Source organism: Tympanuchus pallidicinctus, unplaced genomic scaffold (assembly GCF_026119805.1).
Source record: "Tympanuchus pallidicinctus isolate F22 unplaced genomic scaffold, pur_lepc_1.0 scaffold2, whole genome shotgun sequence".
In the NCBI taxonomy this organism is placed as follows: Eukaryota; Metazoa; Chordata; class Aves; order Galliformes; family Phasianidae; genus Tympanuchus; species Tympanuchus pallidicinctus.
In genome coordinates this window covers 40,168,304-40,193,430 of record NW_026294721.1, presented here as the reverse complement: position 1 = coordinate 40,193,430, position 25,127 = coordinate 40,168,304, and the positions used below count along the sequence as shown (strand labels likewise).

The window sequence follows — 25,127 nt, the reverse complement described above, 5'->3', positions numbered from 1 at the left end:
GGTGGGCAAAGGTATTTTGATGTCAGCAAGAATATCAACCCAGTGTCTACAGGTATTGGGATGCCTATGCAATCTGCTTGAGTATGCAGTATGCACACATCTTTAGGCAACACAATAAGAATGTGGTCAGGAATTAGCAGAATGTGTTCCAGAGGCTGCTGAGTTACTGCAATGTAATTTAATTGTTTTAAGTAATTTCTTTAGAATTCACCTGCCAGTTTGTGTCTTTATTCAAATGTACCAGGAGCAGCGATAGTACCATACTTAGCCCATGTTTATCCTGCAGAGCAATGTTAATGAACGCTTAGTAAAGGCACATTGAACAGTCTATTGTGTCGTGTTTAATCAGCAGTAAAGACTTTTGATTGATAAGCTCTTGAATAAGTGCTGGTGTTGAAAAATGAGCATATATATTGTGGCAAAATAAGATTCTGCTTTAATTCCAACTTTTTTCTTCCGAAGTCCACAGAGATACACAACTCTCTGTGTATCTTACTGTGAAAAAGCCTTTGTTGTAGGCAGACAGAGTTGTGGATCTGGTTTCCACAACAACCCTCTTGAAACAAGCCTAGAGTACCATGCCAGCAGGGACTTAAAACAAATGCCTTGTCTGAAGTAATACTATAGAAGTATTAATTCTACATATTTTCTTGTAGGTTTTTAAGATTTTCTGGAGATTTTCTTGCAGAGTAATGCTGAAGTAGCTTTCTGTTTGCCATTTGCTGCAGAAGAACATGCCTAAGGTATCTTCATAGATCTATGAATATCAGGTATGTACTTCTCTCTTTACAGTTCTTGTAGTACTTGACAGTAGTTTCTTAGAACACGGTTTTTTACAGACACTCAGGAATTGCTTTGTCTAGAGGCATTGCTAACACAAGTGAATAATGCTGATTATCTCTGAAGAAAATCTTTTATGCTGTTTGGTATTGTTTGCTTTAGCAAGCAAGGACAGTACTACTAAGGCACTGAAAGTAGTAATTTAAATAGTGTGTCAGTTGCTGACACTGACACTACTGCTGAAGTAAACTAATACAGGTTTACAGCATGAAACTAACTACACAAGCCTCATGAGCAGTCTGACCTGGTAGGACCATTTATGGTTTAAACCATGAAATCTGCATTGAAAAAGATTTGTGGACATGAAAACAAGCCAAGAAAGAGTGACAGCACATCAAAACATGGGTAGGCTGGGCTGAAGCAACAAAATACTTTTACAAACAAGCAAAATACAGAGTACAACAAAATACAGAGTGTGGTCTCTGTGTCCCAATTCAGCAGGTGCTCCAAGCTCTGAAGGAGATGGTCTTCCAAGTAAAAGGCTTTCAAATGTGAAGTCTTATAAAAGATAAGAAGAGAAGGTATTTAAAAAAATCCCATAGACAAGGAGTCACAGACTTCACAAAGGGACTGAAGAGGTTGTGCGATATATCCAGAACCTCTGTACCATTCAGGAGATACTGCAAAAATGAAAGTATTGTCAGGGATGCAGTGGTCATTTGGACTGAATATTTGCTCCCATTTGTGTTTTTATATGTCAACAGATCCAGCCTCTACAGTGTCTGGGGCAGTTCTTTGATATAAACATCTACAGGTGGAAAGGCAAAAAAGCCTCTCCTCAAGAGCTGTTCACAGTCACTGCCTGCATCACTAAGAGCTCTGTGAAGGGGTAGGAAGAAGGAAAAGTAGGAGTGCATTGCCTGTCTTTGGCCTAGCTGCTCTTACAGAAGTGGCTGTCGTGGCAATCTCTGGCAGGATTTGTCGACTCTTTTTAGCACTTTGACCTGGAACATCTATGAAAAACTGTGTACTCTGTGTAGCTGAAAATGTCTGCACCTGACTTTGTATCGCTAGGGGAATCCTAATCAGCTTGAGCCTGGCTTTGTAGCAGCATCTCAACATTTGTTTTAGATAGACATAATTCTCAGCTGCTGAATGATTTGGAGGAAATTAGGAAAACCTTTTCTAGCATCCAAAGAGAAAGTGAAGCCAAGAACAAACTAGGGTGATGCACAGATGCCAGTACCTGGTTAAGTACAGAATGCTGAAGTTTAACAATGCTTGTCTTTTTTTCTTTCCACTTGCTTTGAAGCAGAGTCTTTACATCACCATAGAATAGACAGTGTTTGCTGATGAGGATAGTAAGTCAGTGCTTTATTGCCTGTGATTTAATCCCTGCAGATCAAAAAGGATTAAAGTGTTTATAACTTCAAATCACCTTGTTACTGTGCTTGTGAATCCAGCAGTGTGGATTTCTGCTGCCTGGCAGTTAGTGCAGCTTCTGCCCACTGTAGCAAACAGGGTCTTCTACTCCAGCCTGCCTGTTAGGGCTTGCCATGGCTGCCTTCCTGCCTGTGCCCCTCTCCTGCAACTACAGGAGACTACTTGGAAAATACAAATTGAACACTGGATCTGCAAGCTCTTGAAAATAAAGATTGGTTTAGCTACCAATTTCTACCTCTTTGAAATGGATGAGGCTATTTTGCTGAAAACATTCAGTAGGCCACAAATGAAAGATTGCACATGCAGTGAATGAAAGCTGGAAAAGATACTGTCAGCTGAAATAAGGCTGTTGAGAAGAATGAGGGCGATCTTGACTGGACACTTAGCTATGAATGCTTGATGGAAGGGTCTGCTGTCAGAAAGTGCTGGCTTGGATCCTGTCTGTATTTAATTGTTTTGTCTAAACCTTATATTGGCTGTGATTTTGACTACATACATGCTATAATACAATTTACATTGCAATTGTGGGAAAAGTCAAAACTAAGCTTTACAGTATATTGATGTTCTTGAAGCAGTATATATGCATAAAATGAGGGTTAAAACAACTTGTTAACTTCACAGAACTTTCTTTACCTACAAATTTTTGAAGAGCCAGGAATTTCTGTGCGTGGACAGTTCTGATGTTTGGCAGTTGTTCATTTGCGCAGAATAAGTCAGTGTTTTATAAGCTTTTCTCTAAAGCTGAATAGTAGCAAAATGCTAGCTAGCATGGATAAGCATGCTTTCAGTTGAATACCCATTTTTACTTCAAATGTACTGTGTTCCTTTTCATTAGAATCCGGTATTTAAGTTCTGCTTAATGCATTTGCTTACAGAAGGGCAAAAATGTCACATAATTTCCAAGAAAGCAGACTGGAGTTCCCAAACTCACTCAATGGCCGGCACTGGATATTTCTGAGAAAAGGCCTAGATGACTTCAGAGATGGCTTCCCTCCTTCATGTGAAAATATGGTTGTGTATGGTGAAAAGCGACCTGTCTCAATTATCCTAAAAAGCAGCACAGTAAAATCTTCATACATGGCTCCATGGAACAAAAGCAAGAAGTCCAGCAAAATACAGGTCTGTCTTTCCCACCTCAGTCCTCAACAGCAAAGCAGGAGGAATTACACTGTGTGCATAGGGCGCTGTCTGAATCAGATGTGCTCTACAGTGCTCTGTTCGTGTTTGGAAAAAAGTATCTCCCCAAAGGCATTGATTTTTATAATCCTGATTAAACATATTCTTTAGAAAGTTGAAATAAGAAGCTAATCTGGCATGCAGGTATTTTTGATTAACTCTAAAAATCACTGTCCTTTACTTCTTTCCAAAATAAAAATAAAGCCACTGATATGAAAGGTTTCTTAGATTCAGACAGTAGGACCAGCCTGTCAGCAAGTAATTTGCAGGACATAACTACAAAGAGGCCAAGAAAGTTGACTGTGCTACCGCAGTAGGATTACAGAATGTTATGTGTTAAGATATCACCAGCCCCTGAAACAAATCAGCATCACTGGGCAAGAAGCAAAATTGAAAAGTTGAGACACTATAGCAGGGTATAATCTTACTACATAAACTTTTTTTCATCCTGTTTACAGAAGCCTCTTCTCTGACTGGTTCTTCAAATTTGCTTCAAATTAGCTTCATACAAACAAAAGTTAGCAGATAGTTCTATTCTGTATCTGTGAATGTATGGGAACTGCTGAGTCACGGCCTGAACCTCTCTAGCCATGAGTCAGCTAGAGAAATACAGGTGAAGGCAATTCACCTGTGCTGCAGGAAGAGGTGGAGCCAGGCTGCACCCCTCCTAGACCTATTTAAGAGCTGACTGCCAGTAGGGAAGGATCTCTTCTGGAGATCTGCTGGAGTTTTGTGAGTGGGCCTAGGATACAGGTAAGCTTTCTATCAATTCTCTTTTTGTTATTGTAATCTGCTTTGCTAAACTCTCTTGTTTATTTTGTAGTTGTAACATCTTAATATTCATTGATTATACAGTGAATTTCCAGAATTTTGTTACTTGAATGTTGTAAACAGAGGACTGTGATCAACTACAGACAAAATAGGTTTTTTTTTTTTTAAATTATTATTATGGTTATTTTTATTTATTTTTTTTTTTACCACCAGTCCTTCACAGAAGGAACAGGGGGGAGAGTGAGGAGTCTGTTTTGGAAATGGCAGACTTCATGCTATGATATATAAGGGGTCCCTTGGGTGTGAAGCATCTCAGTGTATACTTAAATTGCCTCAGAGGGATATGCTGTCCTAAGGCTTGGATGCAGTAAGATGATGGAAGGTTGATTAATTGAGTTCGGAAAAGGGAGTTGGGTCTCTGTTCTCGAGATCAGGCAACAGCAGAGCTCTCCCAAGCTGTTCTTATTGGAGCAGTGGTGTCATGAAATAAGTAGTTGTACTGAGAGGAGGAAAACTTGAAATCAACTGAAATAAAAGCTGATCTGTAGTACATCAGATTGCCATAGAAGATTACAGGGACTGGAAATGGAGCATTATTCCAAGAACTGGCAAGCAGCCTATGTTGCAATTAATGCTTTAGAGACTTAAGAAAGAAGTCTATAGCTTGAAAGTTCTGGACTATGAACAGCCTTAACTGTTAGTGTACTTGAAGAGATTTGCATGTTGCACAGTCCTTCATGCAGTCTCTAAAAGGAATTTGTTCCATAAGGTATTTTTTAACAGATGCCTTTTTCTTGGCTTACAGCTCCTCAATGAGGTCACTGGTATGTTCAATCACAAAATCTTATTTAACAGTAAGGCTCACTGTGAACAGGAGAACCAAACTCTTCAAGAGGGGGAGGATCAAATGGAGGACAAGCAAATGAAAGTAATGAGTTGCAAGATACTGGCATGGTGAGTACAGGAAAAGATGAAGAGAGTAATACAAAGGCTCCTCAAATGTTCTTTATCTGAGGTGAGATGTGTGGAGAAAAAAGAAACTCGTTTCTGTGGGGAGGTTTGCTCAGAATTTGAATGATGCAAAGCCAAACTGGGTACAGCGAGCCCTCTCAGCTGGTGCTGATTTAATTAATTTGCTTGCTGTCTATATCTTTGTCTAAGGCTTGGTGTTCCTATGAGCATTTTCTAAAATTTTACCTCTTCAACCAGCCCTTTCCAAAATCTGTCATGGGGATGTTTTTCATTAAGATATGTCCCTTCAACTGCCTTAGTGATACTAATGATAAATTAATTGATATCTCACAACCTGTTCAGAAAGAAGTCATGGTTACTTCTGGGTGTTACAAAGCCATAAGGAGTCAGCCTCCTGCTGCTGGTTAATTTCACAATCTGAACCATCTTAGGCAAAATATAATCACTCTCATTTTGTCCCTAGGCCCTTTCAACAATTAAACACTATTCAGCCTCTGACTCTCAAAGAATAAACCTCACATATCTCCTTCCCAGATTTTCTAAAAAACAAAAGGCATAGTGATGAGAAACATGTACATCTAAGCCTTTACTTCTAAGAATTTTCTATTTCAAAAATGGCAGGCTATTGCCCTAGTTTCTCATCCAAGCCTTGATTGTCTTGCTAGATCTACCAGGTGTGACCCTAATATTTATGAAGATGTTATTTACAAGTAATTCAAATAGCTCAGACTATTCCTGGCAAAAACCATGCCACGTCTGGTGCTAAACTGCACCATCTTTAATACAAAGACATATAGTTATATGGTTATTGTCTAGTAGCTACTATATAGTCACTACTGTTGTAGCTAATTAAGGGACGTTTCATCTTTTATTACTTTAAAACCTGCAGCAGCCAGGAGTCTCAAGGCAAAAAAACAGGTGCTTCTCTTTCCAAGAAGAAGGTAGCAGCAAGAGAAAAAGAGGCCACACAGGGTGACCCAGCTCCACTTGACAAATATGTAAAGCAAATAACCAAGCATTTCTGTGATTGGGTTATGTCTTTGGTAAGTAAAATAAAACTGCCGTTGTCTGTTCTTTCATTTTGAAAACCTAATTACTTTGTTTAGGACAAATGTCTATAGGTCTGAGAAGTGAAAGCATGGCTTTGGGTACATGAATCCAGTAGTCAAAGTCAGAAACATAGCTCTGTGTTGCGACTGAGAGGGCTCAGCCCACTGAACTGTGAAGAAAGTAAATATCACAGTACAACATTACTGCAGAGTAAACTTGCTTCAGAAAGGTTTTCTAGGGAATCCACCTATGTTCGAGTTGCTATTTTACTACCTCACCTGGGAGCAGTTCTCATTTATCTGAAATGTGTACTTCATTTATTAGCTCCAGCACTGCACTAGTGTGGCCTCACTGAGCACTGTGTGCAGTTTTGGGTGGCGTAGTACAAAAAGAACATAAAACTATTACAGAGTGTTCAAAGCAGGGCTACAAAGATGGTGAAAGATCTAGGGAAGATATATGAGGAGTGGGTGAGGTCTCCTGGTTTGTTCTTCCCAGAGAAGGGGAGACAGAGGGGCCTACAGCTTCCTCACAGGGGCAGGCGCTGGTCTCTGCCAACAGTGATGGGACCCAAGGAAACAGCATGAAGCTGCCTAAGGGGAGTTCTGGTTGGATATCAGGAAAGGATTCTTCACCACAGGGTAGTCAGGCACTGGAACAGGCTCCTCAGGGCTGTGGTCATGGCTACAAGCTGCTGGAGCTCAAGAAGCATCTGGATCGCACTCTCAGTCATATGGTCTCGCTTTTGGATGCCCTTTGTGGAGCCAGGGGTTGGACTCTGTGAGCCTTATGGGTCCCTTACAATTTGGGGTGTTCTATGATCATCGCTGTGGTGCAAATGCAAGCACCTGACCAGGGTTTAGTTGTACTGGAAGTTGAGGTTTTAGGAAGGAAATATGTGGAACAAAAAAGTAGTAAGATTATGTTGCTTTTTTTTTCCTGCTCTGAGATTTTTCATTATGTTGCTCTTCTAGGGAGGAGGGAACTGGAATATTGATGAAGATGCACTCAAAAGTTTGTTCAGCATCAGCCTTGGAAGGGAGGTCACCCTCCCTACACCTTTCTGTGCAGTGAAACTCTGTGTACAACCAGAGCAGTCAAAAAGCCAAGAGGCTTCACCTCCCAAGATTGCTGTCAGGAGTTCTCATCAACTAGGGTGCCTGCCATGCCAGGTTAAGGTAAAAGAGCCCACATTAATATTTACTGAAGTCTGTCTGTTCTGGATGACGTTTGGCTGAGGTTACCTGCTGGAGCTGAGGAAGGAGCCTGGTTTTCTGAAGCACTTGAGCTTTTCTGTGTACTTATCTTAGGGAAACAGTGCGCATAAAAAAGAACTCTTTAATCATGGTTACTTTTTACATGCAGCAGAGCAATAAAATAGGAGAATGAGACCTAAGAGTACTATTTAAGGTATAGCTATACAGTCTTTTTGCTGGTCAAACTATAGAGAATTCCCAGCAGTTTTACTTGTATCCAAAGCCAGTGAAATAAATGGAAAATATGGATCAGTGTTGTGTGGCTTTAGGATGAAGTCTGGTACATTATGTCTGACATACCTCAAATGCAGTTTGTTAGGTGTTTGGAGTCTCTTAAATTTCTTGGTCCAGAGTATGCTTGTGGCATTGATGTAGGAGTGCAGGGAAAGTGGTGAAGGTGGAAACAACTGGAGGACACTGAAGCATTAGACCATGACTATAAAGTCCCCATCTTTCCTGTTAACTGCATTTCTTGCTGTCCTTTCTTTTAATAACTGAATACCTAGAAAAAGACTAAAAGCAGCTGAGGTAAGAGCTTGAGGATTTTATAGAAAAGATCTGCTAAGCAATTTTAGGTAAGTGGTCAAAGTTAGGCCAGTTTTGGGATAATCTGAACACTAGTATTTCTATAATCTCTTAGTCCATGAATTCTGTTTTGAAACAAAAAAAGCATTTATTCAGCCTCTGATTCCCAAAGTATAAGCCTCACAGACCTCCTTCCCAGGTTTTCCATGCAATGAACCTCTTAAATAAACAATTGATGTTCAGATGGCTTGAGACTAGAGACACCCAATAGCAGCTTGTTTGCCCCTGTGGGAGTGAAAAGGGGAAAAAAGTGGAATGCGAAGCACCATTTGAGTGGAAAGGTAGCATGAATGTAAAACTAACATCTATCTTTTGTGACATAGCTATGGAAGAGCTTATGTTATGATGGGAGCATTTCTGTACTGTATTGTGCCTGACAGCTGCAAACAAATATAGAAGTGACCATGTCATCCAAGCAGAGATAGCCATGGTTCAAACAGGCTCAGTCAATATAGCTAGGCTGTGATTTCATGGCACCCACATGAGCAATAGCTCTAGAAGACGCACAGTTACAAGTCAAGACTTAGTTGAAGTTAGTTAAGTCTAGTTCTTATAATGCACTTAATACTATTTGTGGCCAAAAAGCACTCACATGCTGAAAGCCAGCAATTAGTATTTTAGAATGATTTAGGGTGTTTTTAACTTTGTTTTGCAGTACTAAAATAACTGCCTTTAGAAAGGAGCTGGATTCAGCTGTGGTACTGTGCCTACCCAAATTACTTTAAGGAGTGATGAGAAATAAAGGTTGCTAGCATTGTACTTCAGTGTTTTTGTGTTGGCGGAGTTGAAAGAACAGGCAGGCTTGTTTTTCAACTGATGGGTTTATCTTAGATCTAGGTTTATTTTCATCTATATCAAATTATCTCCATGCTTGTGCTGTGTGCACAAAAGGGAAGCAGGACGCTGTTCGTGCTGTAGGGGGCGCTCCTTCCAAAGGTAAAGCTGAGTTGCTCACGACGAAAACTGTGCCCGTGCAAGGGGCTGCCTATAAAACAGAGGAGACAGTTTTGCGAAGTGGGTGCCTGGGAATTAACTGCGTGCAGGAGAACATCAAGACAAAGGTCTTGGTTGTGTTAATTTTGCCTAAAAATTAAAGCCAAGAATAGAAGTCCAGCTAATTTTGTCCACCTCCTCCTGGAATTACACTGCATACTATTGATGGGAGGTGTGATTGCTTTCATAGTAGTGACTCTCCCTTCTTTCCTTAGCAAAAAATGATGGGGGAAAGTGACTTTGTCTAGCATGGGGTATCAGCTTTACAGGGTTGTAGATCATAATTTGCAAAAGACTTCAAGCTCATTAAGCAACCTTATTTCTTTCAAAAGTACAAATTAAATCTGAATTAGAATGCTATTTGCAGTTGTTGGTAGACTAGTTACAACATCTGGACAGATACACACCATGTAGTTTATTTAGGAATGTGGAACCTGTACGTAAAAATGAATTTTGAATGTTTTTTCATCTACTCTGGAAATTGATTTAGGGGATAGAAGTTGCACAGCTCTACAGTACGCAGGCCTTTAACGAGTTCTTGGAAAGAAAGGGCTACCGAAAGCCTCAGGTGAGTCAAGAGAATCTGCTGAGGGTGTTTGTTGTCTGTGCCTCCATTTCATCGTGCTTGTGGCTAATGCTGTGTCATCCCAAGGTCTTGGCTATAAAGTTACCTAGATCTGGGACCTCTGGTTCCCCTCTCTCCTGTGTGCTGGAGATTATGGAGGGGGTGGGACTGTTGTACTCAGAGACACTGCAGCGTCGTAATGCATCCAGGGGCACAGATCATCAGGGGAATTTGAAAGTGGTGCTGGGACCACTATAGCAGGACACAGTACTGTGATGGCAGCAAGTAAACAGGAAAAAGGTTTCTTTCTCTGAGGGCCAACGAAAGGAGTGCACTGAGTTTGGTTTCACGTCATATTTGCAGTATTTGCAACTGTGAACATTGTGTGCACCGGCTTGTTGACTCTTTTGGTGTTGTTTTTGGCTCTTTCTTCAGTTGTTCTCTAAGATCTATTATTTGAGTCTGTTAATAGCACTTTCAATCTTTTTCTTTCAGTTCCTTCTAAAAATGCTGGCTGAGAGAAATTATAGTGGCGCTCAAGAGAAGATGTTCAAAACTTTTGAGAAGTGATGACCAAAGAGATAAGATGAGAGAAGCTTCTTCCACTACTATTAACACAGATTTCTAAATTCTCTTTAAATGAATAGAAGCTAGTAGCTGAGCTGTTCCTTAAATATTCTTACATTAGAGTAATAATAAGATAGTTTTGAGGGTTTTTTTTCCTGAAGTAGAGAAGTAGTTTGAAGATCAAATAGTTGGCATAAGCCATTTAGATGTCTTAGCTGTTCTTAGGTTGGCTGAAAGGCACTCATGTGCTGTAACATACTGACTTAAAAGTCCTGGACTACAGTCAGCTTACCACTTTTTAAGCATCCACATTGTACTTACTGCTTCAATCTATATTACCAGCATCACTGTGAAAATGAATTGCAGATTTAGACCTGTTTTAGAGATGAATTAAGTTCTGCAAAGGAGAAGGTGTTGGCATCTCATATTTTATATGAGGGGTTTCATATTTTAGATGATTTTTCAGCATTGGATGTACAAGCTGAGTCACTTGCTGGATGGATACCAATGAGAGAGGTTCCATACTACAGGCTTTCCGTTGTGTGTGGCACTTTATAGATCAGATGAAGCTTAGGGGCTCAGAGCTCTAGCAACTGAGGCTTCAGCTGATGCCTGTTCATCTGCCAACTATTGTAGCAGTTAAATAGGAGTCCCCATTCACTTACTCAAATGTGATCATTGCTGTATCTGAGCCCAAGTTGTATCCAACACAGTCGCAGGCAGTCTGCAGCAAGACCCAGAGCTGAATTTTGTCTCCCAAACCAACCTGCTCCAGTGACCATCTATCCCACTCAGTTGGGAAACATCTGCTTCAGAACTTTCAAGATCAACATTTTTGTGAGACAAATTTCAACAAGCTGAGTACCTAATCAATATATTCTTCTAGATAGCCATGTCAGTACACTGCAGAATTCTTTTTGCCTCAATTTGTTTCTTATTTCTTTAAATTGGCTGTCTTTTGCAGGAAGGAGGGGGAATGCTGATATTTTTCCAAGTTCATTTTACTTAGCTATGGTGTATTGTTAATTTATACCTCAGTCCAATTTCCTCTTTTGCCTTCCAGAACTAGGCCTCTATAAGATTATCTTTAGGAAAGCTATCTTCCATACAAATTGAGTTGAGGAGCCCCCAGTATACCCGAAAGGTAGATTTTTCCACAGCGCAGGGAAATTCTCACCTGCAGGATTTGGGGTGGTATTTGGATTTCTAAATCCCAGTCCTGCACAGAATCAGGGTGCCTTGAAGCTGCACTTTTATGCAGAGCTGATGCTAAAATAATAAATCAGTTCAACCTCTATCTGTCAAAGGTTCATCAAGTGCATTGTAATATTTCATTCTCAGTATTTCAGGAGCCTTCATCTGAAAGTAAAGCAGTTGCTGGGGGACAGCTTCTTGTGAAGTAGGCAATAATATAATTATAGACTTGGCTTTTTCTTATGAACACCACTGGAATGTAACAGACTGCTGCAGAAAGAAGTTTATTTAATGTTGAATTAACAAAGCTAGAACTATGATTTTTTTTTGTTTTGTTATTGCAGTGATGTGTGCAGCCACAGAAGGGCTTTTCAGAACAGCCTAAGACTTTGCAATCAACTTCTGCCAACATTGAGGAACGTGTTAGTAATCCCAAATACAACAACAGACACCTTACGCACTCATATATTATGTCTATGGGCAATATCAGATGTAATACATTTAAATGCAATGGACAATACAGAATCAGCTCCTTTATTTGGTGGAGGTTTCTTATATGAACAGAAAATAAGACAGTTGTAGAAAAGGGAAGGAATCTCTAACTAGGGCCCCTGCTCTTGCAAGTGAGGCAGCTTCATAGAATTTTTTTTTTTGCAGCTCTAAATGCAAAACAAAAAACAACAAATTCAAGCCAGCTTGATTGTGTTCAACCTCAATTGAACTGAGAACACGTCACTGACAATGAGTAAGTGTCGGAAATGAGAAAAAATGTATGTATGGTTTAGTATTGCTAAAAGAGCTGGGATCTTGGCACCTACTTTCTGTATCTAAGTGAAGACTGTAAGCTTACAATAGCCATAGCACTGGAAGGATATAGAATGTTCAATTACAAAAGGGAAAAAAAAAAGGTTGAAATCTGAATTCAGTCTCATGCCTTATTTTTCTCTCAAAGGTGACTGTACAATAGATTTTAATAATGACAAACTACTCTAAATTAATGGAAGTGTCTTGTGTAATGGTTGCACAGAGGCTTGCATTACATTGTTCAGGAAGCAACCAAAATAGATGGGCATTTTGGACATTTCTGCTGATGTCCATGGCAGTCTTACTCAGACTGAGGGAAGATGGTCAAAAAAGATTCTTTGTTAACTAGCTTTTTTCCTTGATTTCGGAGGATTTAGTGATTTATAGCTGCTTGAGGGGTCTGGTTTATCTATCTGATGATAAAGTCTAAGACATAATGGTATCGCAATATCTGCTCGTATCAGGACAGGGAGAAGAGAAGAGAATCTGACAGCCAACAAGTTAGGGATGATATAATCTTGATATTGAAAAATGACATGAAGCAAGCTTGCATTATTCTGAGAGCTGATATTTTGTATGCTGCCATCCAGGTACTACAGTGCTAAACATGGTCTGGTGGTAGGAAAACAGAGTGAAACGAGGTGTTAGGATAGCAATGGATTGAGCTAATCGGCATAGCAGGATGTTGGCGTCAGCGCTGCTTGAATTTGCTTTGTTTCCCCTTGGTAGACAAACGGGATGGTTGTGGTGTAGCACTTGTCCCTGTCGTAGGTGTAGCAGGTTTCTGGCTCGTTGCAGGAGGTGCTCTGCTGGGCCTGGTACGTCTCTCCTCCCAGCTCAATTTCTATGGGATCACATTTTTTGCAGCTGGAAGAGATAAGGAGTAGAAGTATTATTCAGAGCTGTGATTAAGACATCTCTGACAAAACTGTAGTCTTTCTAATTTGACAGCTGTAGTTAGCTGAGTACTGTGGCCTTTCCAAGCCATGCATTCTTTGGAGCAACTCCCAGCCAGATGTTTTCAGTGTATCAAACTGCAGTTCACCAAACTGGCCTATAAAAAGGAGGATTAAAGATGAACTGTGTAATTTCTTGTTATTTAAGATATTCAAGAAGGAAATGGGTGAGCATGAGACTTTACCTGGAAATGCAATGCTTTTATTGTTAATTAATCATAGATGTAACAATTTCTTGACTTACAATGGAATACACAAACAAGGCTCTAAAAGGAAGACTTTCCTCTGTGATGCTCCTTCAGATTATCAGCTATCCTTCAAGATGTTTGTGAGCCACTGTGTGCAGTGCTACAGGATAGGGTAAGTGTTAGGAAATTAGTAAAGAGAAATACTTACAGTTCGGTCATGCGGTAGACAAAATTGGTTCTTAGTGGGGATGTGGGATCAGAGATGTTCTGTCGGCTCTTGAGTGGGACACTGGAATGGAGGAAAGAGAATTGCTCCTGTGAAAACTACTTGTTATACAGGGGACTATTCTGCTTTGATGACTTCTCAACTCTCATCTTGTTTGGGTTATTTCCTTTCTGACTCTTCTCCAGAAAGAAGTCTTGGCCTTTCTGCACCCCTGAAGGCAAAATGTTGTTTTTTTTTTAACCTGGTTTCCAGGCAACTTTGGAGGCTGTTATACTCTCCCTAAGAGTAATGCAGCAATTTCTGAAAGTGCTTCCTTTCACTAATGATGCTCTCAAGGTGTCAGTGCCTATTTTCTTAAAGTCTGAGCTGGCAGAGTCCTGTGAGACTTTGACAGAGGTATTTAATTATTATTTCTCCTGTTGTGAGTTCTCTGAGCCTGAATTGTCCATTCCATTTCCAAGAAAGATACCTCTGTCAGGTTTATGTGAATGAAGAGGACAAAGTCTTACTCCTGGCCTGAGATCTGCCTCATAGAGCTGACCTTTCCTGGTAGTAGTTTTGTCATTAATTAGTTTTTCCAGGCTACAAAATTACGGGCTTGTTAACACAAATCAAATCTGAAAAGGAAATTGCAGTGTCACTGGCCCAATTTTGTTTCAGATTAGGTGAACTGTATAAATGTTATTCTACATCCACAGCTTATTTTGTGAAGCTGCTACTTGGCCCCTTAAAAGATCGAGATCCTTCTTGCACCTGAAGGGACAAACACCACATAGTTGCATGTGAGATGATTAAGCCCCAGATGGGAGCAAAAGGAGTTACTGCAGAGTGGCATAGTAAGCAGCCCATGGAAAAACAATGGGACATCTGAAAAAATGCAAACAGAAGAAAACTCTTGCAACACATACTCTCCTGCTCACCACCTCCATGTAAGACTTGTCTGCCACTTACATGATACGTATGTTTCTCTCTAGGACTTCTTCCTCAGGATTGTCTTTGGAGGGGACGAACTTTGAGGTCACCGTTACGCACTTACACTTGTTATTAACCAGCACGCGCTCCTCACCATCATCATTCCATTCATAACCTGCAAGCACAGGATATGCAATCTCGGGTCAAAACAGGGAAACTTTGCAGCTCTGTCAGAAAGCAAAGTGATGAGGACCTCAGATAGGATAGGATTTTTAAAGTGTAAAGTCAAAGTCACAACAAAAAGCCTATTGACAAAAAAGTTTAGTTCTCTGTTCAGCTAACAATCTGCTTCTATATGTAGAAGGGATGGGAGTGCCAGGGAGGAAATAGGAAAGCTGACCACTGCTTTTCTGATAATGGAGGCAAAGCAAAAGGGATCTGTCATGAAATGCACGCCTCCAGCTGCAGGAAGCCAAAGTCCAATTTTCACAATTGCCTCTGCTAGGAGTTTACCCAATTTCAGTATCGTGTACCAGGTCTGTTTTAGCTGTGCAAACACTAGTTGGGATCTGACTCTCTAAACATCTGTGACCGTGCCATCACAGCGTATGTCAGTTTTTCTTCACTGTATTGTCCTCCGTATCCCTCTGGGAGCCAATGCCAAGAAGCACTAGAGGATGCAGCAGGAAGGCAGCCTGATGAAGTGACCTTGGAAGTCAAGTAGCCCTTATAATTCCCTGGTTTATACAGAAAACTCCAGTCCTGCCTTTCTGACCTTCAGTTTCTAATGAAGTTGCATTTGGCAGCTGTGGAGCTGACTCAGAGAAGAGCCAGCCTGGGTATGTTTGTTTCCCGCACTCTTAGCAATTTATTCAATACGAAACTCAGTCAAAGCAACATGGCCAAACTTCCCATATGTCACCCAGAGGCTTTATGACTGCTCCTCTTGGCATGCAATACCTTCTTCCTTAACAAGCAAGCAAATGGATTTGAAATAACTTGTTTTCTCCTATCTGTTTTTTCCCAGCAGCCTCTGATATCTCCACGTATTGAAAAAACGGCCTCGCTTTTATATATGCGCTCAGTCGCGCCCTTCTCAGATGGTCATTTTCACATCCCTCTGTATTTGCTACTGCTCTCAGGGGTTTCTTTGTCCCAGTACATGCATCTGTCTGTTTAGTCCTTTTATAGCAAGGGCTGGCTTTTTCTGTCTGTGTTGCACGGGACACAATTGGTTATCTCTACAAATACCAATTGCAAGGCATGCAGTACATAAGTCCAAGCTCAACTCTGATTGCACCGTGCCACCACTAAGGGAGAAATCCATAATATGTGGCACAGATGATAATTCACAATTTAATGGTAGTTATCTGGCTTTGTACATCTTCCATTCTCTATTGCTTTGTATGTTTCCTCTCTGCTAACACAACTGGAACACTTCCCTCTAAAGTAGGAGGGGGTCTTTTTGCTTCTTTATATCTTGATCTTTCTTCTTATAGAAAGTCTCTAGTTCCTTGTCCTTCACATAGATCTTCAGGTGTCTGACACAACACAGCGTGGTGTACAGTTCTTCTCAGATCTTAATCTAAACCCAGCATTTGTCAGATCCTATTGGCTTTAGGAATTGTCCCAAACCTTTTGGGAGTATGCTTTAATTTATCTTAATCGTAAAATGCTATTAACAAATGTATTTTTATAATTATACAACGATTTTTTTTTTTAGGCTGTAGTCTAAAAACATTGCACTGGATTTATTTTCTTCTGTATTAACACTAGATTCAGTGAGCATAAAATTTAAAGGTGCTCCATATTTTTAAAGTAAAATTATAAAGCTGCAAATAAGATTCCTTTAGGCTTAGCAGCAATGATTCCATGAATTGCCCAGTAAAATCACTTTGGCCAAAAGACAGATAAATGCAAAAATTCCTTTTTCTAAATGTTTGCAAGTTGGATCTTCTAGTGCATGGCTTCCTGCAGTCTGATGTTCCCTCCCTCATAAGTACTTATGCAGAGATTTTGATTAAAAACTCTCATCTTTTGAAATGTCCTGCAGTATGCTGTGATGCACAGAGGATGATACACAAAGTCTAGCAGCTGCATTTTGAAAAAGCAAATTAATTCTAAAAATCTGTTCAAACTGCTGCATGTGGAAGAAGCTGCTTCGTTAAAGCACAAAGAGGCTCAGTTGGACAAAAAAAAAAAAAGGACCTAAGTAGTACAATCATTACTGCTGTAGCTGTGTTATTAACATCTCACTACCATGCAGTTATAACACGTCATAGGAAGCAGGGCTTTTCAAGGACCTGCCTGGATTGCTGTAAGTTGCCCTCTTCCAAAGGCTGGGGGGAACACAGGCATGCTGCTGGAGTAGTTCTCCTTAAACTGATCAACTGCATAAATGAAGATGACTTCAATCAGAAATGAGTTGGCCACAGCCATCCGATGGGAGCACCAAGCGGATTTTAGAAGCTGTAAAACCTTGCACGTAAGTCTTGCAAGCTTCCTAGCATTGCATAGAAACAAGCATGTATTTCTGTGATTTGTTGCTCAGAAATATGATTAAGAATGGCTAATTATAAAAAGACTGCTGACTAGCTGCAAATTTAGGCTCAAGACAGGAATTAGAATCATACTGCTCTGTGGTGGAGGAAGACAGAGATGTCTAAGCATCACTGAAGCAAAACTTCTTGAACAGGCATTAGAGTTGTCCAAATTATAAAAAAAACATACAGTGCACCTCCCTGATCCTTTCCACTCAGTTTTCCATGGATTTTGTTTCTCACCTACCTGCCACAAGGACGAACCCCAGGGAGATGGCCAAAACCACCCACGGCAAAGAGCTCTTCATCTTGCCTTCGCTTCTTTTGAAGAATGTGAGTGGAGAGCATGTGTCTGCCTATAAGGGTGTGTGCAAATGATACAGCTATTTGTTTCCTAAAATAAACAGCCCAGCTGGCTAGCTTTGACACTGGAAAATGTGGCTAGGGGACTGAAACCAGCCATGTTTCATACAGAGAGACCTCTGTCTTTCAAAGGTGAATGGGGGTAGGGGCTGGCACTACCACTGTGCACTTTTATTCTGTTAATCACCAACATGCAGCATTTTTGAGAACCAAGGAGTGAAAAAACACCCTGGTCTTTAGGGGCCAATTTACTACCACAATTTACAGGTGCTCTCCTACCTGAGATTGATTGTGAGTTAAAGAAATGTCCAGATAGCCAAGGAATGGGAGTTCTTGCTCTCTGGTTTTGAGAAATCAGGCTTCGGTCATTGCAGGGATAGTTTGACATGCTAGGCTTCAGGATCAGAATCCTTTTTCCACCAGATGCTGTGCAACTTATTTTAAGAGCCTGACCTGCACCCAAGGCTTTCAGTCAAATCAGACAAGATGAGAGGTGGGAGGGGTAAAAGAAGCAATAGCACGGCAGGGGCAAGCTGGGCTCTTCTTCCAAGCTCTGCCTACTGCTTCTAGGACTCTCTTTCTTAGTGAATGGAGAAGGGGCTCTATGGAATGTGTGATACACAGAAGGCTCTGCATAAGGTCCCAGGCAACTGACCCCCAGTGAAAGGGGCCATTTTCAACTCCCTTTTACAAGGGATTTCAGACACTTACAATGGAATAAAAACTCCTTGCTTGTAATTTTATTTAAGGCAGAAGGGTGACAGAGCAAGATGTGAAGCTAACAGGGCCATTCTTTGCTGGGTTTTATAGCATTGGTGTTTTGCAAATTTCTGCTAGAGCTGCAAGGCTAGTTTATTCATGATTAATAGCAGCACACAGCAAATCCTGTGCTCTTCCAGCTTCTTAGGGAGCAGCTATGATGATATGCAGGCTTTTCACACTGCTTATGCCAGTCTTGGCTCCCCAAGGCTCTGAAGAAGCTCATATCATTGGTAACATTGCTTCAGACCTTACTAGCCAGCTTCCTAAGCACAGACCTGTTCATAAAGCCTGGCAGCTGCATTCTGAACTTTTTCTTCTGGCACAAGCATCTAGTAAGGTGGCTGCATGATGCAAAGAGCTTTTGTGTTACATCAGCAGCACTGAAACTCAAGGCTTCCCTGGGGAGGGAGTGGGTGTCTGTGTGCAAGGAGGGCACTGTCTATGCTGTAATTGGTACATATCTCCTCTTTTAGCCAGGCTCCATCTGTATGGCAAGAAAACTTTGTTTTTCTTTCATCTCCTGCACCCCAGAAAGTAACTCAAATGGAGCACTGTGGAGTTTCTTTATGAAGCAGGAAGACGTCCATCTTGTGCAGAAAGTTACAAATAAACCTGGCTAACCATAGTGAGGAGAGGTAGGGAGGGCAATGTCTATCTAAAGCACTGTTTTGGTCACTTTTTTTTTTCTTTCTTTTTTTTTCTTTTTCTTTTTTTTTCTTTTTCTTTTTTTCCTTTTCTTTTTTTTCTTTTTCTTTTTCTTTTTTTTCTTTTTCTTTTTTTCTTTTTCCTTTTTTTCTTTTTCTTTTTCTTTTTTTTCTTTTTCTTTTTTTTTCTTTTTTTTTCTTTTTTTTTTTCCTTTTTCTTTTTTTTTTTTTTCCTTTTTCTTTTTTTTTTCTTTTTCTTTTTTTTTCTTTTTCTTTTTTAATCAAAGGAGAGATTTTTTGAACAAGAAAGGAAAATGGTGCCAGTAGAAAAAGCACATTCAAAAGATGCCTTTTCTGGCCTATTTGCATTGATAAAAATATGGCAGATAAAATTCAAGCAGATGCATCCACAAGTATTTTAACACTTGAATGGAGAGACTGTGCAGATATCCTGCATAATTCTGATTATTTCAGTGTTTTTCTCTGACTGTGGGTGTTGAGTGTATCTGAATTTCAGTTGCTAAATCTGCACGTCTACATGCACAGTCTCATTGGTCTTTATTTGGTGGTTTGAGAACTGTTTTTAGTCACACTCAGCCACCTGCATTTCTCTGAAGATTTGTGTCTAGATTGTAAATTCCTTAGAACAGTACTTATTTCATGGACTGTTACTTTTATGGATTATCTCCGTTTTACTGTGCAACACATTAAATAACCCAAAAATGATCTGGGCAAGCAGACATTAAAGAAATGTGGTAGCTGGGGAAAGGCCAGCAATCTGGGCTTGAATCCTGGACTGAGTGGGGAGCTAGACTCCCAGGCTTGTTGCAGGGCAGAGACTACTGAAGAAATAATAGAATTTCAGCTAAGAACCAGCCTCATAGTGTCAGGCTCCCTGTACCCCCAGCTGGCCCAGGATGTGCTAAACTAGGATTTCCCAGTTTAGAAGCTAGGTGGGTACCAGGGTGTGTGACTGTGTGTCCTTGCGACTTTAGAGGTTGTCTCCAGTTTCACCAGAAGCGGATAATGGTTTCAGCAAGTCCTAGAGGAGATTTAAAAGTCTCTAGGTGATATTTCATTTGTGCTCATTAAAAAACAGCAACAACAAAAACCCACAAACAAAAAACACCTTGAATTGAGAGACCATGTGTCAAATCCATGTAAGTCAGTGAGAATCTAAATGGAAGCTGGTCTGCTGTCAAAGCTTGGAAATTTGGAAGTGCTGAGTAACAAACTGGGGGTGTTACATTGCAATTGCATGGAAACATTCAGGGTCTGGGACCCAGTGAAGGCCTGGATTTCTGGAAGTTGCATTTGCAAAAGTTACCTAGAACTTTTACCATGCAGGAGTTGGGTGGAATTCACCAAAGTTGTGGAATGAAGCAGGGAGATTACAAAAGCCTGATGGGCAGAGATGGCTGTATTTTAGAGGCCAGCTAACACAAAGTGAAAAATTCTACCTAGGTTTGCCTAACAAGTTTAATGTTATGTTTCACTGACCAGAATCAAGTTATTCTTATTGTCTCTTACACAGCCCTGTTAACCAGAGGAGGTGGTACCTGACAAGTGGCTCTGACAGATTTGAAAAATGTGTATTTATCTGAGGCAAACCATATCTTTGGTTTGTAAGAAAATATGGAATATGTTGACTCACATGAGACTATGTTAAAGCTGGAAGAAGAGACTGAGACTGCTCTGCAGTCAGATCTGCCAGAATCCAAAGGAAGCACTGAAAAGTGAGTGAAGTGCACCCCCTTCTAGTTTCAGTTAACTTTAATGCTTGCCTGACATGACTTTTTCCACGAGAATGTGGATGTGGGTATGTATAAATAATCCAGCACCTGTTCTGTGGCTAGAGAAAAGCACCTGTGCTTGTTTTGCACAGCACTTCTCTTCCTAGGATTGTGTAGCTGCCAAATTTATCAGACTCAGGGGTTTCTCAGACCATACTAAACTCTTTACTGTGCCTCCCTCTGCTCTTACAGCATGGCTGTCTGCATTTTTTTCAGTCCACTTGCATGTGGCTCAGCATTCAAGTGATTTCCCAGTGTCAAGATGGGAAGTTAGGCTAGGTGCTGTGTACCTGAGAACATAAACAAGCAGCCATACGGGATGTGAATGTAAACATCAGAGAATATAGGCAGCCTTAAAGACCTTCCTGATGAGGACTGGACGTGTCTGTCTATAAAAGGGTTAAAAGGGTTGATCCAAGGAGCACAGGGGAAGCAACAGCCTCAAGCAGTGGACCCCGATCCCCAGCAATGGCTCCTGCCAGAAGATGCCCCTGCTCCAGGAGGGCAGCAGTGAAGAGAAGGAAACGGAGAGTCAATACACGTCCCCCAGATGGGTCCAGGAAGGTTTTTTCACTTCTTTCTGAAACTTTGACCTGGCTACAGAGAACCGAGTAACCAGAAGTTTCAGTGAGCAAGTGCACAGATGTCAGGTGTGCTATTTTGCTTTTTTTGTTGATGTCACAACACGAACATACAGAGTCAGTGCATTGGGATGTGGCTGTGCTTTTAGATGAAGGGAATCCTCTGGAGAGGAAAAAAAGGCACTCTGCTCTTTCCACACAGGTTCACTCATTGCCGGTGCCTGCCAGGGTTGAGACAATCTCAGTGTGGTGCTACGAAGTCCCCCAGCTCCTCACGGCTCTGCGTTACCCCCCGTGTGCTACCCTGGTATGTGATGGCTGGCGTTTAGGGCTGCTCCACGCCCGCTGTGAGCTCATACCCGAAGATGCTCGGTTGGAAAGAACCATGCTTGGACTCGCGGCTGCACTCAGTTCTTCCAACCGCAGAACACCTTATCCGAGAGCCAGGCCCTCACGGTGCCTCCAAACGGGCAGCGCCGAGCACGGCCGCGCTCCCCGCCCTGCCACCGGCCTGCCTTACGGCACGGAACTCGAGGGGGCCGGAACCAGCGGGACCGCGCCCGGAGTGGTGGGAAGGAGCGCGACGACGGCACAGGAAGCGGGCCGAGCGGAAGGAGCGCGACAGCGGCGCCGGAAGCGGGGTCTGGAGCCGTTTCCGATTTCCGGCGTAGCCATGAGGACGCGGCGCGGCACTGTCCTGAGACCGCCGCCGGGCATCGCCGACCGCCGCGATGCCGGAGAGGACGACGAGGAGGAAGTGCCCGGCGGAGAGGTGGGCCCCGAGGGCCTGGGAGACGAGGTGGAGGATTTTCACGAGGCGCAGTTTCGGGAGGTGATGGCGGCTCTGGAGAGCGGGGAGGAGGCCGAGGACAGCGAGGAAGAGGAGGAGGAGGAAGTACTGGGGCTGCAGCTGCCGGAGGAGGATGAAGATGAGGAGGAGGAGGACGAGGAGGAAGGTGAACCTGGTGAGGAAGTAGAGGAAGCAAGGGGAGTTGAGTTTTATCTCGACCGCAGTGCGGAGGAGGATGAGGGAGATGAGGAGGAGGAGGAGGAGGAGGAGAATGAAGATGAGGAGGAGAATGAAGATGAGGATGAGGACCTGTCCATGGAGAGTGATTTGGAAGAGCGCAGTAAGGACACTGATCTCCCCCATGAGCTGTCCTGGGGGCGACGCAAACAGCTCTACTACGACACAGACTATGGGAGCGATGCCCAGGCTAAGGGCAAACGTAGCCAGCAAGATGTTGATGCTGAGGAGGAGGAAGAGGAGCAGGAGGCTAAAGTGATCCAAAAGCGGCTGGTGGAGGACTTGGGAGAAGATGATTATGGGCTGGATGTGATCCAGGGCTACCTGACGGAGCAACAGAAAACCCATGATAGCAAGGGGCAGAAAATTGTCAAGGATTTGCAGGCCCTTTCCAAGAAAGAGCAGCTGAAGCTGTTGAAGCAGGAGTCTCCTGAACTCCTGCAGCTGATTGAAGACTTTGAAGTCAAACTGATGGAACTCAAGGATGAGCTGCACCCGCTGTTGCAAATGGTAAAAAATGGCACTATCCCACAGGGGAAAGGCAGTCGCTATTTGCAGACCAAGTATCAGCTCTACTTGAATTACTGTGCCAACATCAGTTTCTACTTGGTTTTAAAGTCAAAAAGAATGCCAGTTCATAGTCATCCCATCATTGAACGATTGGTTGCTTACAGAAATATCATCAATGACCTAGCTGTGATAGATCAAAAGTTATCCTCACAAGTTCGCCTGCTTCTGAAAAACTATTACGATAAGAAGGAGGAAAAACTCCGAGAGCGGAAGAAGTTTCCAGTGCTTCTTCAACCAGCTGCTAAGAAAACCAAACAAAAACGTGAAACTGGTCTTGCTAATGGCCGGCTTGTTGCTGAGGAACTGGCAGATGAATCTGATCTGGATGAAGAGGCTGCGCTAAAATACTATAAGATGATGGAAGAGAAATTGAAACTCAAGAGGAAGAGAACTGAAGAACAGGAAACACTTGAAGAACCAGTGACAGAAGAGGATCCAAACCAGAAGAGAGGTGTGACTTACCAGATGATCAAGAACAAAGGCCTCACCCCCAGGAGGAAGAAGATTGATCGCAACCCCAGGGTCAAGCATAGGGAGAAGTTCAGGCGAGCCAAGATTCGCCGGAAGGGTCAGGTCCGAGAAGTTCGGAGGGAGATACACAGATACGGTGGGGAGCTCTCTGGCATTCGTGCTGGAGTTAAGAAGAGCAGAAAGCTTCAGTGAAACTTATTTCTCTCTGTTTAAGAGAGCTGCAAGTAAGAGTTCTGAATGCAATAAAATTTTTGTAAAAGATACTCTGTTGGTTTTTTTTGTTTTGTTTTTTAATCCTTGAGTGGGAGTTCTCCTTTGAGAGTTTTTTGTGTGCTTGTTTGTTTCTTTTTTAGGAGAATGCTTTTCGGAAGGTGCCATCTCTAGAAGTAGTACAGGGTGTCTTCCTCGTTTTGCCTGCTTGTTAGTGTGTTTTCCTCTATTGGAATGACCTGTGCTGTGAATATGGCTTTGAGAGGCTGCGAGGGTTGTGTCAAGCAAAGGGATGGACGTGAATCAGACAGGACTTGAGGGCAGCAGGAGAGAGATGGAAGGTCCTCCAGAGGGTAGGCTGAGAAAAGAACTTGTGGTGGCCAGAACCAGCGGGACTGTGCCCAGAGTGGTAGGAAGGAGCGTGTGGCTATCACTGCCAGCATCTCCTTACTGTGCTCTAATGGCCCATAGAGCTGAGGTATAGAGCTGTGAGGTTAGATATAAATGGTTATGGTATTTTCTCTTAATTTATGCTCTGATTAACTCGTTCTCATACATGTAAGAATTAACTGTTACACTCTCCTGGATATTCTTTCTTTAGTAATTAAGCAGAGGCTATTGCCTTAAATTGCATATGACCTGAGAAACCATTTCCCCTTCTTGAGAATTCAGTGAGAAGCAAAGTGAGGACTCCTCTGGATTGCGTAATCAATTACTCATCTACCATAACTACATTAGCTTAATCTATGATAAATTTGCTAACTGATGCTTGCTATTACAGATCTAACACAACATTGATACAGGAGAAACAGGTAAGACGTACTTTTATTTTCACCTTATAGTTAGTATGATGTTATTTAGAGAAGCCAAAATATGAGTACGTGAACCCATGACAGGCTAGGTGCTGTATTTAAAATATGCAAGCAGTGCTGAATTTCTGCATACAAAATGCATTTCTATAGGGTTTGATGCAAACCATTCTATCTTAGGCCTTTTCCTGCCTAGGATCATGCTTTCTTGCTGACTGCAGAATGTTTTGTTATTTTTTTTATAGCTGTTAGAGATGAAAAAACATCAGACACTAGAAGCATGGAAATGGAGGTAAGGAGACGTTTTATAGTCTTTGTATATCCTAAATCCGTGGGGTAAGAGCTATGCATGGCAATGTCAGAGAGGATTTCAGTGGGCAAAAGTATGAGGCTCAAGATTGAAAGTTCTGCTGGCTTCACTGGTCCTGTATTTGTTTGCCCTCTGCTGTTCACGGGCCAAACAGCAGTTCAGTACTGCTGAATGATCAAAACCAGACCTGCTCCATTGAAACAGGTCTTTACTGCAGCTCACTGTGAACTGATTCCCCTCCCCATGTAATTGCCCTGGAGGTCTTTGCCTGCCTGCAGAGCTGTGGTGTTTTGTACCACAGGAGGTAATGGAAACTAATGAGGAGTGTTGATTGCAATGGAGAAGTAAACCTTGTCATTTTTGATCAGCACTGAGACTTGTCTGTACTGTTAGCAGGTCTGTGTGTGGGGAGAGGAAGGGTTGAAAGTATGTGCGGGAGAAAGGATTCCTTTCTCATGACCTGAAGTCACAGCAGTGCGTGTTTTAAGATTGAAATTGCCATCTGAAGCCCTGCAGCTGACTTCTCTACAGAAGTTTAGCCACTCAGGTTGGGGTACTTGCTGAATCTTCATTCAGTGAGTGTCACCAATGCAAACATGAGGCTTTCTT

General features: G+C 41.9%; 4 protein-coding genes across 5 annotated transcripts in view; 3 read left to right on the top strand and 1 right to left on the bottom strand.

The window, feature by feature from the left end:
• The first annotated feature begins 582 nt into the window (after window positions 1–582).
• Window positions 583–12,332, top strand: LOC128080718 (uncharacterized). Of its 2 annotated transcripts, none has more exons than XM_052683254.1 (7): window positions 583–770; window positions 3,099–3,342; window positions 4,976–5,124; window positions 6,035–6,185; window positions 7,167–7,370; window positions 9,517–9,594; window positions 10,087–12,332. In XM_052683254.1, the coding sequence occupies exons 1-7, from the start codon at window positions 760–762 to the stop codon at window positions 10,159–10,161; spliced, it is 912 nt and encodes a 303-aa protein (XP_052539214.1). In that variant the 5' UTR covers window positions 583–759; the 3' UTR covers window positions 10,162–12,332. The 2 variants fall into 2 exon arrangements, with proteins under 2 accessions (XP_052539214.1, XP_052539213.1); XM_052683253.1 differs by having other exon boundaries at window positions 6,032–6,185.
• JCHAIN (joining chain of multimeric IgA and IgM) lies at window positions 11,621–17,424 on the bottom strand. The gene is made up of 4 exons (XM_052683260.1): window positions 17,226–17,424; window positions 14,478–14,613; window positions 13,509–13,589; window positions 11,621–13,023 (listed from the first exon to the last, which is right to left on the bottom strand). The coding sequence occupies exons 1-4, from the start codon at window positions 17,284–17,286 to the stop codon at window positions 12,822–12,824; spliced, it is 480 nt and encodes a 159-aa protein (XP_052539220.1). The 5' UTR covers window positions 17,287–17,424; the 3' UTR covers window positions 11,621–12,821.
• A 3,413-nt stretch (window positions 17,425–20,837) lies between these two features.
• On the top strand, window positions 20,838–23,452 carry UTP3 (UTP3 small subunit processome component). The gene has a single exon (XM_052683219.1). It carries the CDS (start codon window positions 21,216–21,218, stop codon window positions 23,379–23,381), a length of 2,166 nt encoding a protein of 721 aa, XP_052539179.1. The 5' UTR covers window positions 20,838–21,215; the 3' UTR covers window positions 23,382–23,452.
• Window positions 23,453–24,447: 995 nt separating this feature from the next.
• The window catches only part of RUFY3 (RUN and FYVE domain containing 3), a 55,940-nt gene continuing 55,260 nt past the window's right edge, over window positions 24,448–25,127 (top strand). The window contains exon 1 of the mRNA XM_052683225.1: window positions 24,448–24,500. Coding sequence (XP_052539185.1) covers window positions 24,463–24,500 — 38 coding nt within the window. The 5' untranslated portion in view covers window positions 24,448–24,462. The remainder of the gene's footprint in view (window positions 24,501–25,127) is intronic.

Excerpts from the sequence above, each read along its gene's own strand:
- LOC128080718 (XM_052683253.1), top strand. Across the intron at positions 3,343-4,975 it reads AGAAGTCCAGCAAAATACAG|CTCCTCAATGAGGTCACTGG; the intron begins GTCTGTCTTTCC and ends CTTGGCTTACAG. Across the intron at positions 7,371-9,516 it reads GCCTGCCATGCCAGGTTAAG|GGGATAGAAGTTGCACAGCT; the intron begins GTAAAAGAGCCC and ends AAATTGATTTAG.
- UTP3 (XM_052683219.1), top strand. The coding sequence starts at position 21,216 with ATGTCACAACACGAACATACAGAGTCAGTGCATTGGGATGTGGCTGTG.
- JCHAIN (XM_052683260.1), bottom strand. The coding sequence starts at position 17,286 with ATGAAGAGCTCTTTGCCGTGGGTGGTTTTGGCCATCTCCCTGGGGTTC. Across the intron at positions 14,614-17,225 it reads GGGGTTCGTCCTTGTGGCAG|GTTATGAATGGAATGATGAT; the intron begins GTAGGTGAGAAA and ends CTGTGCTTGCAG. Across the intron at positions 13,024-13,508 it reads GTCTACCGCATGACCGAACT|CTGCAAAAAATGTGATCCCA; the intron begins GTAAGTATTTCT and ends TATCTCTTCCAG.